This window comes from Musca autumnalis, unplaced genomic scaffold (assembly GCF_047663935.1).
Source record: "Musca autumnalis isolate F117 unplaced genomic scaffold, ASM4766393v1 scaffold_5, whole genome shotgun sequence".
NCBI classification, from domain to species: domain Eukaryota; kingdom Metazoa; phylum Arthropoda; class Insecta; order Diptera; family Muscidae; genus Musca; species Musca autumnalis.
In genome coordinates, this window is record NW_027412088.1 from 84,502,882 (window position 1) to 84,515,745 (window position 12,864).

Sequence of the window (12,864 nt, forward strand, 5' to 3'; positions counted from 1 at the left end):
TGGTTTAACAGCCAAACGAATAAAGACGTAAAAAACTCGTTTGCTTCATCGTGTTTTACCTATTTTTATTCATTTACGAGGTCATAGCTTCCGCGCAAATTAACTTTTATAGCAACATTTTTGAGCTTTGATCACAAACACTTCGTTTGATCCAACTATGGTCATATTTCGCGGTATACTGCAATAATACGCGAATTATAACAGTGCAAACCTTGGCTTCATTGATGTTAGATTGTTTTGACTTTTCGTCATATACCCTCCTTACCCTCGACTAGGGATACGCAGTGGAATGCAATAATCGGTTTTTCGATTATACGGTTTTCGTGAAAAACTTAAAACTCGATTAACGTCGATTATTTGAGAGTGTACCGCCGAAAACCGATTATAATCGACCATTTTCGTTGATGCGATCCATGATGTTTGTATATATGAAAAAAAAAGTACCGTCCACTACGCGGTTTTAGCACACCCAATATTCAACTACGACTAATAGTCGTCCACGATTAATAGTCGACTATGAATAATAATAGACTACGACCAATGGTCGGCTACGAATAATAGTTGACTCCGTCTTTCGAAAGTCGATTAAGAAAAATTGATTATCCGGTTTTCGCACAGTCAATATACGACTACGACTTTTAGAAATTTTGCAGCTAATAATCGATTAACCGAAATCAATTTTACGTATCCCTATGCCATAGATGTTGAGGTTATGTATACCAATTATCACAAACCAACTAAAAAGCCAACCACTAGTCACGATTTCTATGTAGCGCCACATGAGAGGCCCCAACACTAAACTGTACAATCAAACACACACCCAAGAGCGAGCCCCTCAAAACAAAAGCAACAGCCACAACAACAACTACAAGATGTAGAAAAATCGAAACAAAAACCAAAACTGAAAACAAACACTACCCCATTTGTAAATAACATCCGCATTATGAACGACGGCGTCGACTACGACATAACCAACCAACTTAACCAAAACAATAGCAACGAAAACTACGACGACGACGGACGACGGCAGTGTGTACGTTGACGTTAATGGTGTGACAACGTTTTACAATATTCAAATCATAATTTCATAAAGGCGCGCGCAGTAGTCGCGTTTTAATCTTGAAGGTTGGTTGTCGCAACGAAATTCTTAAGTGACCGACTAACAGAGTGGCTGCCGGGGCTGTTGGTTTTCATCTCAGCTTTTTTCGAGATTCCGTTGTTGTCGTCGTCGTCATAACTAAGTCAGTCTAAGATCGTTCACGGCTGATCACTTAGATATTGGTTAGTCAGTCAGTCATTCATTAGCCCTCCAAAACAAAACATCGTTCGATACGTTCCTAGTAAATCAAGACGACAGTAAGTGAGCGACTGGTGACTAGTGAAGAATTCAAATGTACCAAATCGAGCTGCTGCAATTATGCGACCCGGAAAAACAACAACGCATAGAGGCGTTGCTGAACGGTCTACAACTAACGGACGATGTATTGGAACGTATACGCCAGGTGTTTAGGGAGGAAATGGAGTTGGCATTGAAAATGCAACCCTCCTCGCTGCAAATGGAGAACACATACATACCGGAGTTACCCGATGGCACGGAGAGTGGCACCTATTTGGCCATGGATTTGGGTGGCACAAATTTACGTGTTCTACTCATGACCTTAGAACAGGGTCAGGTATTGGATGAAATTGTACAGTATTATCCATTGCCCGAGCATTTACGTATTGGAGATGGGGATGCTTTGTTCGAATACTTGGCCCAATGTGTGGATCAATTTGCCCGGGATCAGGAGCTGGATGATGATCGAATCTATTCCATGGGTTTTACATTCTCATTTCCCATGAGACAAAGTGCCTTAGACTCGGGGGTGTTGGTTACATGGACCAAGTCCTTCAATTGCCCTTCAGTGGTGGGCCAAGATGCCGTTTTGATATTACGCAAGTTCCTAAAGAAGCACGGGAGAAATAACATTGAAATTGTGGCCATATTAAATGACACCACCGGTACCCTCATGCATGGTGCCATTATGGACAAGAATACACGCATTGGCATAGTTTTGGGCACCGGTTCCAATGGCTGCTATATGGAACGTAGCTCCAAGGTGCTGCATTGGGAGCAAGAACGCCATGGTGAACGTCATGTTATTGTCGATGTGGAATGGGGTGCTTTTGGTGATAATGGTGTTTTGGATTTCATCAAAACCGATTACGATCGCCAAGTCGATGATGGTTCCTTGCTCAAGAATTCCTTTACATTTGAAAAATACATCTCTGGAAAATATCTGGGTGAACTATGCCGCTGCATTTTGACAAAATTACACAGCGAACAGTTATTCCTTACACAAGTGCCAGCTGAAGATTTGCCACAAGCTTGGACATTTGGTTCAGATAATGTTTCAATTATCGAACACGACACCCTGCGCAATGGTTGGGAAAATGTTGAAAATATTTTGAGGAAAAAATTCAATGCCATCGTTTATGAAGCCGATGATTTGCAAATAATTCGTTATGTTTGTGGTTTAATATCGAAACGGGCTGCCCAACTTGTGGCCCTTAACACTTCGGTGCTGCTGAATGGTATGCCACCCGAAGAGGGTGATAACATTACCATTGCCATAGATGGTTCGGTTTATAAACATCATCCACGTCTACGACAATGGATAATAGATTACACCGCACTCTGGACCAAAGATAAGACCACCAAGTATTTACTCGCCGATGATGGCAGTGGCAAGGGGGCAGCTGTTGTTGCTGCCATAGCCGAAAAATTACGACGTCAGAATTTGTGATTAGTGGAGAATGGAAAAATGTCTGTGTGAATGAATAATGTGTAAACAATAGTTCAAATTGTTGTTGTGATTTTTTTATTGTTTTGCTTTTCTCGTAAATAGAAAAATTATTTTGTTGCATAAAAAAGAAAGAAATACAAAAAAAACTACTAGAATAATAAATATACATACGATTATATAGTGTCATTGTTATTACAATTTTAAGTGATATAGAAATTGATTACACTGTACGACAGAAAAATAATAATAATAAAATATAAATACAAAATGCGGATACGTATAATAATCTGTTAAACAAAATATGTTTTTCGGGGAATGGAAAATGGGAAAAGTAATTACGTTATTCACCACTAAACAACATATCGCTCATTTACTCAAAGAGTGGCACATATCAAAAACTCCAGTTTCGAAAAACGCGTTTTTAGTTGGCGATTGAAATTTGACTTCCCAGCTAAAAAAGATGATTACACAAAAAATAAAATAACTACTTGGACCATATTTTGCAAACCAGACATCAGTGCTAAATTTCAACTAGTTGAATTTAGGAGATATGACACGGTGCGCCTTAGGGTGATTTTAAAAAATCGATGTCGGATTTTTTATGCGGCACCACCTTAAGTGTTTAGTTTTGTTAGATTTTAAGATTGCAAAAGTTTGAGCACAAAGCCCAAGTAATTTGTATGGGGCCAAAGGAGAATTTTCACAAAATTTCCCTAAATGCCCCATTTAATGTCCAATCGATGAGACATTTTGATCAGTTTATTGCTGTGGCTAGAAAACAAATCCTACAAAAATTTATGATAATCGGGTAAGATTTTTATATTGCTCCAATAGTATATTTGGTCAATTGGGGCCCTATAATATAGCCTAACAATAAAATCCAGTCGATTTTCACAATTTATTGTAGGATTACTTGTTTAGCCACAAAAATGAACTAGTAAAATTTCCTCATCGATTGGACAATAAATGTGGCCTTTAGCGCAATTTCGTGAAAATTCACCTGTGGCCCCATACAAATTACTATGGAAACTTTGAGGCCCCAGTGGCACGTGTCAACATAACAAACTTTGGTAATCTTAAAATCTAACAAAACTAAACACTTTAGGGGGAGCCGCATAAAAAAACTCCGACATCGATTTTTTTTTCCTTTGAGTTAAAAACAGTTTATTGCGCCTTAACTATCTTTAAATGAAAGGTGCTACAATGTTCATAGATGATTAAAATAAAAAAAAAAAAACAAGTAAAAAAGTATCAGTCGGATTGGCCGACAGAGATATACCCTCAGCCTGTGTATATTGAAACAATTTTTTCCCAAAAAAACGCATGTATTTAGGGAATTTTGGGCGTTTGAACTGACAAAAATGTTGATTAGGATTAGAGATCAAAAGTTTTGCGGAGGAGATACTAAAAAGAATGGATCTCCAGCCACTACATATGGTACCATAGGGGTTTTTTACAACTTCAGGGATGTTTGCTCAAGAAGTATGGACTTGCCCCTGAAACAACTTTTACCATCGCAATTGAGGCAGCGAATGCAAGTTGCTTCAACAAAAATCAAAGTGATTCGAAAGCAGGTCTTAAAGTGAACATGTATCCGAAATTTTGTGTGGGAGGTACCGGATGGAGTGGACAAATATAGTCCATATTTGAACCTGATCTATATCTGGTAGATATATTAAGATGTGTAAAGTATGGTCCAAATCGGCAACTCTCTTCAAGAGTTATCGTTCGCACAATTCTACCGAACATTTTTGAACTTTTGTGTGGGAGGTACCTGAAAGAGTGGACCGATATGGCTTATCTTCGAACTTAAACTATGTTTGGACAAAATATTACTAAGACCAAACTTTGGACCGAATCGGCAGACCTGTTCGAGAGTTATTTTGCCCTCCAACATCCTCACACGGTGTCATAGGGGTTTTTTGCAACATTCAGGCTATTTTCTCAGGAAGTATGGACTTGCCCCTGATGAAACTTATACCGTCGTATGGAGGGCAGTGAATACAAGTTGCTAAAGCAAAAATCAAAGCGATTCGAGAGATGGTCCTAAACTGAACTTTTCCAAATTTTTGTGTGGGAGGTACTCGACGGAGTGGGCCAATTGAGTCCATATTAAAACCTGATCTAAGTCTGGTACACGCTCCACGATGGGCAAAGTATGGACCATATCGGTTACTCCCTTCAAGAGTTATCGTGCGCACAAATTTTCCGAACATTTTCGAACTTTTGTGGGGGAGGTACCGGAAGGAGTGGACCGATATAGCTCATCTTCGAACTTAAACTAAGTTTGGGCAAAATATTACGAAAGCCAAAATTTAAACCGAATCGGTTCATCCGTTCGAGAGTTATCGTGCGCTCCAGCCAGCCAGCCAGACAGACAGACAGACGGACGGACATTGCTCAATCGACTCCAAATTGTCTAAAACACATTTCGTTCAAACATACTTGGGGTCTAAAACCATTATTTCGATGAGGCACATTTTGCCCGTATGAAAGTGTATATACCCTTCATAGCCTAAAGGCTGAGGGTATAACAAGTAAAAAATTATCAGTCGGCTTCGCCGACAGAGGTATACCCTCAGCCTGTGTGGATTAAAATACGTTTTTCCCAAAAAAAAAATTATTTAGGGGGTTTTCAAAATGTTTGGCGTATGAACCGACAAAAGTATGGATAGGATTAAAGCTCAAAAATTTGGAGATATCGATAGATAAAGCTTTTTTATCACACTAGCCTACGAAAAACATAATATCGCTGTAAACAGGGCCACTAGGAAAACCTTCGGTAAAAATGTCCAAAGGATCCTCGAACAGACCCTAAACCACACAAGGATTGGACAGATAGGGCCCAAATTGGAAAATAAACTAAGTATCGACAATATTTAGAGATAAAAATTTTGGACCAAATCGGTTGCTACGGGAAAGAGGGGACCTATAAGCACCACCTTCGAATTTCATGTAATATTCGAAGAAATATTACAATATCCAAAGTGTGGACGAACGCATTATTCGGTTCGAGATCTCTTTTTGGGCTGTTTTCTCAAGAAGTATGGATTTGCCACTGAAAAAAACTTTTACTGTCGTAATTGAGGCAGCGAATGCAAGTTGTTTCAACAAAAACCTGCTCACGAGCAGGTCTTAAAGTAAATTTATCCAAAATTTTGTGTGGGAGGTACCCGAAGGAGTGGACAAATATAGTCCATATTCGAACCTGATCTATATCTGGCATATATATTAGGATGTGTCAGGGACGTACGCAGGATTTCATTTCGGGGGGGGCCCAACTTGACCAAAAATCATGAAAATTAAAAATGTTGTGTATCGTTACGTAAAGCTATTTTTAAGGGTTTTTAGTTGATTTTATGTATATTCAACATTACCACAAAGTATATACATTCAATAGAGAGAGATCACAATATTTTAGATACAAGATTGAAATTTGGAACTGATTATAATATACTAGTCATTGGATGTTTAGAATTGAAATTGAACCATATCAGACCACGTTCGGTATAGTTTCCATACAAAAGTTTTTAACCAAATTATCCAATAGAATTGAAGCAATAACTAAAAAATCTTTAAATCGAGCACAGGGATTGCATTCGCGAATACGTCGATTAGATATATACAGTGTTTGGAGGATATAAACAGTTCGATCCGACGCCGTTTCTTCTGTAAAGTACATATATCACACACTAACTTCAGTGCCATTAAAAAAGTCTTGTATTATTGTAAGAAAATAATATTCTTTAATGTCATAAAAACACCAAAACTACTATTTAACCAGAAGTGATAGAGTCCGTGAAAGGAGCCGGGCGTTGCAATCTATGACTCATAGACTCCGAATCCAACTCGCAGTATTGTTTGAGACTACAGGGTCGAAAAAATATCTCTAAAAAGAGCTCGGCAACATTTTAGCTAAATTCTGAAGAAATAGGTTAATTCGAAAAACTCCATCTGATACATCAATGGTTGTTGTTCCCGCTTATTTCTATCTTAATTGTACGACTAGATGTTTATGGACTCGATGACCTTTAAAACTTTCCAACGACCAATCACTTCTGTCGGCACAGCGGAGACAAACTGATGAAAATTCATAACTTTTGTTTTCTGTAAAACAAGTAAAAAGTAACAGTCGGGTTTGCCTACAGAGATATACCTTCAGCCTGTATGGGTTGAGACTTTTATATATAGACAGAGCAAATACGGGCTACATAGCCAATTTTTTCTATAAATTGTGTAGCCAAGAAGTTTCAGAATTTCGTCTCCTGTTTTCGACGTATAAACTTTCCAACAATAATTTCGAAACATTTGGGGTGTATAACTTTACGATTGTTGGCGTTACGAATCAATGCTTATGTTGTGCTCAAAAATGTGACTTCTATGAAAGCGCAAAAGTTTTGCACTTTTGTGCAACCGATACCTGAAAGTGTCGACTGATATAGTCCATTTTGGAAGTGGACCTAATTTTGGAATTCAATCCTGACATACCATGGACTTACGCACTAAAAATACAATATCGCTGTAAACAAGACCGCAAGAAGTACCATTGGTCAAAAAGTGCAATGGCTCATCGAACAGCCCTTAAACTACACTAATGTTGAACTTTTGTGAGGGATGTATACGAAGATGTTGTCCCAAATAGACCCTCTTGGTACTTGATATATGTACGTAATTTTAGGATGTTTATAGTTTCGGTCAAATCGGATAATTGAAATTTAGTGTTGGAGGTATCTGAAGGAGTGAATCGATATAATCCATATTCGAACCTACTCTAGATATCGCAAAAATCGAATTGGACTTTGCTCAAGATTTAAGGGAAACATTTTGAAGTCTGGTGCCCTAATGAAGTTTGGACAAAATATTGCGCGATCCAAAATTTGGACCAAATCTGCTGATCTGTTCGAGAGTTATAATGAGCACGAGCCTGGAACTGGAATAAATCGAATCCAAATTGCTTGACGCGGGTTTCGTCAAAACATATGATTAGTATAAGAACATTTTTTCGATTAGGTAAATTTTTATCGTGATGGTTCAATATCACGGTGCTCTTGAAGCAACGTTAAATGAAAGGAGTTTACAACTGGGAAGTTTTTGAGGATTCTGAAACAGCAATGTTCATAGATGAGAAAAATCCAAAAACAAGAAAAAATCGCTGGATCGCTGGAAATAAGTTCACATTTTTAGGTATATTTTAGGTTTTCGCGATTTTGCTTGGAAACAGCTAGTCCTATCGACATGGGGCTAAAGAAAATGTTGTAACTTTGAAAATTTGTTTGATTTGTTCCTAGGTTTTACCATTTTTGAGATAAAGAAGTTCAGGTCACATTTTTGGGTTTTTGTTAGGTTTTCACGATTTGCTTCAAAACAGTAAGTCTTATCGAAATGGGAATGGGAAATGGGATCGTATAGCTGTGAAAATTCTCTACAAGATTGGGATTCGTAATTTTTTTACTCGGTTGTACCATTTCTGAGATATATAAGTTTAAGTTAGAAAATTGTAGTCATGACATTGTTTTATAAGTAGACGATACACTCAGTGAATTGTCCCAATTTGAACTTCTATATCTCAAAAATGGTACAACCCACGAAAATATCATATAAAAACAATATTGTAGAGAAATTTCACTGCTACAACATTTTCTTTACTTACATTTTGAAATGGCTTTTGGTTTCCCAACAAAACCGTCCAAACCTAAAAAAAACCTTAAAATTGCGATTTTTTATTTTCTCATCTAAGCTTCTTTCATTTAAAGTTGGTTCGAGAGCACCGTGATATACAATACAAATAACAGCATATTTTAATACAATACCATATGACCAAAGTTTAAGCATTAATTTCGTTTACGGTTGTTTGTTACTGATAGGAAAAAATTCAGATTGGCATGCTATTTATAGCAGATATTTGGTCTGTTCCTCTACTTTTGAACATGGTAAAACTGGCAAAAGTAGTAAAAGTTGTAAACTGCTCCCATATGAATTGTATGGTGTCTGAAGTAAAGGAACGCTTTTCGAGCAAAAAGTGGTAAAACTTGAAGTTTCTTGCACGTAAAGGAACAGAGCTATTATCACTTTATAATGCACAACAATACATTTTTCTCCATTATTTTATTCCACTGTTTAGCAACAAATTGGTATAAACTAGGAATACAAAATTTTGATTGAGGCAGTAAAATAATTTTCTAAATGGCAAGGCAATTCGATTAAAATTGACCGAGTTATAGCAAAATCGGGGAAAGATATGTATAGGGGCTATATCTAAATCTGAACCGATATGGACCAAAGTTGATATTTTTCATTCCTATATCCTCATAAGTACTTGTGCAAAAATGCATCAACCTAGGTCAACGCCTTCTATTTTTGTCCACATTTGTATGGAAGCGGCAACACTGTGTGTCGTACATATTGTCCAATAGACATTTCATTTTATGTACTTCTAATCCGCACAATACTGAATTTGTAATCGTTTTCAATACAAAATGAGTTTAAAGCCTCAAGACCTTTTTATTCATTACAGAATTTCAAAACACTGGCATGGCATAAAGAAGGAATCCAGTTTTACTGGAAGTTTCTCTAAAAAGAGTATTCGCACAAAAAAATTAAATATTTCTTCGACAACTTGTTGACAAAGTACATTTTCAGTACAGAACCTTCAGAACAATATCAGTTTTCATTTGAAATTTCAAAAACAAAAATTATTTTAGAGAAAAAATCGTAATAATTTGTTAAAGCAGCTAAAAAAATTTTGTCGAACCAAACCATTTCGGGGGGGCCCGGGCCCCCCGTGCCCTTCGTGCCCCCCCCCCCCCCCCTGCGTACGTCCCTGGGATGTGTAAAGTATGGGCCAAATAGATCACTCCCATAAAGAGTTATCGTGCGCACAATTTTTCCGAACATTTTTGAACTTTTGTGGGGAGGTACCTGAAAGAGAGGACCGATATGGCTTATCTTCGAACTTAAACTAAGTTTGCACAAAATATTACGAAGGCCACATTTTGGACCGAATCAGCTGATCCGTTCGAGAGTTATCTTGCGCTCCAACCACTCCACACGGTGTCATAGGGGTTTTTGTAACTTTCAGGCTATTTTCTCAGGAAATATGGACTTGCCCCTGATGAAACGTATACCGAGTATGGTATGGGCGGAGTGAATACAAGTTGCTACAACAAAAATCAAAGCGAGTCGAGAGCAGGTCCTATACTGAACTTTTTCGAAATTGTGTGTGGGAAGTACCCGAAGGAGTGGACCGATTGAGCCCATATTGGAACATCATATAAGTAGGTTAATTCATTCAAGAGTTTTCGTGCGCACAAATTTTCCGAACATTTCCGAAATTTTATGGGGGAGTTACCGAAAGGAGTGGACCGATATAACCCATCTTCGAACTTAAACTAAGTTTGGACAAAATATTACGAAAGCCAAATTTTGGACCGAATCTGTTGATCAGTTATCGTGCGCTCCAGCCAGCCAGACAGACAGACGAACGGACATTGCTAAATCAACTCCAAATTGTCTGAAACCATTATTTCGATGAGGCAAATTTTTCCCGTATGAAAGTGTGTATACTCTCGTTAGCATAAATGCTGAGGGTATAAAAAATTGCCGGAGAGATTTTTAAATAAATCTCGGTCAATGTTCACATTTGTAGGGTTTTTTATGTTTTCAGGATTTTGCTTGAAAACGGCAAGTTATATCGAAATGGGACTAGAGAAAGTGTTATAGCTAACTTAGCTTATGGAACAATGTCAAGACTGCAATGTCCCAATTTAAACTTATATATCTCAAACATGGTACAACCTTGTGAAAAAACATAAAATCCAATCTTGTAGAGAATTTTCACACCTATAAGATTTTCTCTAGTGCCATTTCAATAAGACTTGACGTTTATAAGCAAAATCGTGAAAACCTAAAAATGTGAACAGAACTTCTATATCTCAAAAATGGTAAAAAGTAAGAGAAGCTTTTAAAGGCCAATCTTGTTGAGAATTTTCACAGCTACAACATTTTCTTTCGTCTCATTTCGATCGGACTTGCCGTTAAACGTGAACTTTGACCGTGATTTATTTAAAAATCCCTACGGCGATTTTGTTTGATTTTTGTTTTGTTTTGTTGTTTCAGAATCCGCAAAATCTTCTCAGGTGTAAGCTCTTTCCATTAAAAGGTAGTTAAGGTCACCGTGTTTTATAAGCAGAGTCAGTGCAATATGTCAATTTGAGTTTCTATATCTCAAAAATGGTAGAACCAAGGCAAATGGAACAGGTGGTATCTACAATTTTTTCCCTTAATCCTGAAAACATAAAAATCCCTAATAAAATAATAATAAAAAATAATAAAAATCTAACCCAACTTAGGTTCTTTGGAAAGAAATTTTAACACTTCCACTTTTTTTTAATTTTCAATTTAATTTTTTTCTGCAAAAAACTACTGAACCGATTTTCCTGAAATTGTTAAAGAAAACAGGTTACATATTTTAATGAATTCCAAAGGGGGCGGGGCACCCGCCCTATGCGAAATTTTTAAAAAACGCTATATTTGCAAAAATTACGCATGTGTCTGTTTAAAAATGGACGGATTAATCTACAATGTAGTACTTCTTTGGGACTTAAAGACCCGACCACGCCTGTTTTTTTTTAAATGTTATATCACCAATACTACTGAACCGATTTCCATTAAATTTGCAGCAAAAACTCAATGTTTGCCGTTGTAATGTATATTTAATGAATTTCGGGGGAGGTGGGGTACTAAACATATGATTATATCGGTTTCAGCATAAATTTTGGGAGGCAATGGGGTTGTATGTACCCTAGGTACATATTTGGAGCCATAATGCCGGACCATTTTTTATATATGTTATATCTTGTTAACTGATGACAACGCCCACTCTTTTCAGTACAATATTATCCCATAACTACTGAACCTAAATTCATGCAATTTTCAGAAAATGTCCAGGACACCACATATTTATACCCTCAGCCTTTAGGCTAAAGAGGGTATTTACACTTTGATACGACCAAAAATGTGCCTCATCGAAATAATGGTACGATATCCGTTTCAGACAATTTTGAGTAGATCTAGCAATGTCCGTCCGTCTGTCTGTCTGGCTGGCTGTTGCGCACAATAACTCTCGAACGGATCAATCGATTCGGTTCAAATTTTGGGTATCGAAATATTTTGTCCAGATTCGAATTAAGTTCGAAGATGGGCCATATAGGTGCACTCCTTCAGGTACCTCCCCCACAAATGTTCACAAATTGTCGCAAAACTTGTGCGCACGATAATTCTTGTAGGGAATAACCTATTTGGTCCATACTTTGCACATCGTGTAATTTCTACCAAACTTAGATTAGGATCCAATATGGACTCAATCGGTCCACTCCTCCGGGTACCTCCCACACAAAATTTCGGAAAAGTTCAGTTTAGGACCTGGTCCCGAATCGCTTTGATTTTTGTTTACGCAAGTTGCATTCGCTGTCCTCTATACGACGCTGTAAGTTTCATTAGGGGCAAGTCCATACTTCCTGAGAAAATAGCCTGAAAGTTACAAAAAACCCTATGACACCGTGTGTAGTGGTTGGAGCGCAAGATAACTCTCGAACGGATCTGCCGATTCGGTCCAAAATTTGGCTTTCGTAATATTTTCTCCAAACTTAGTTCAAGTTCAAATATGGATTATATCGGTCCACTCATTCCGGTACCTCCCCCACAGAAGTTCGAAAATGCTCGGAAAATTTGTGCGTACGATAACTCTTGAAGGGAGTAGCCGATTTGGTCCATACTTTGCACATTATGAAATTTCTACCAGAGTTAGATGAGGTTCCAATATGGACTCAATCGGTAAACTCCTTCGAGTACCTCCCACACAAAATTTTGGAAAAGTTCAGTTTAGGACCTGCTCTCGAATCGCCTTGGTTTTTGTTGTACCATCTTGTATTCACTGTCCCCTATACGAAGGTACAAGTTTCCTCAGGGGCAAGTCCATACTTCCTGAAAAATAGCCTGAAAGTTGAAAAACAAACTTTATGACACCATGTTAGTGGGTGGAAGCGCAAGATAATTCTCGAACGGAAATGCCGGTTCCGGC

General features: G+C 37.7%; 1 protein-coding gene across 1 annotated transcript; it reads left to right on the plus strand.

The window, feature by feature from the left end:
* The first annotated feature begins 921 nt into the window (after positions 1-921).
* LOC141386580 (hexokinase type 2-like) lies at positions 922-3,086 on the plus strand. The gene has a single exon (XM_073955402.1). It carries the CDS (start codon positions 1,392-1,394, stop codon positions 2,784-2,786), a length of 1,395 nt encoding a protein of 464 aa, XP_073811503.1. The 5' UTR covers positions 922-1,391; the 3' UTR covers positions 2,787-3,086.
* Positions 3,087-12,864: the final 9,778 nt, after the last annotated feature.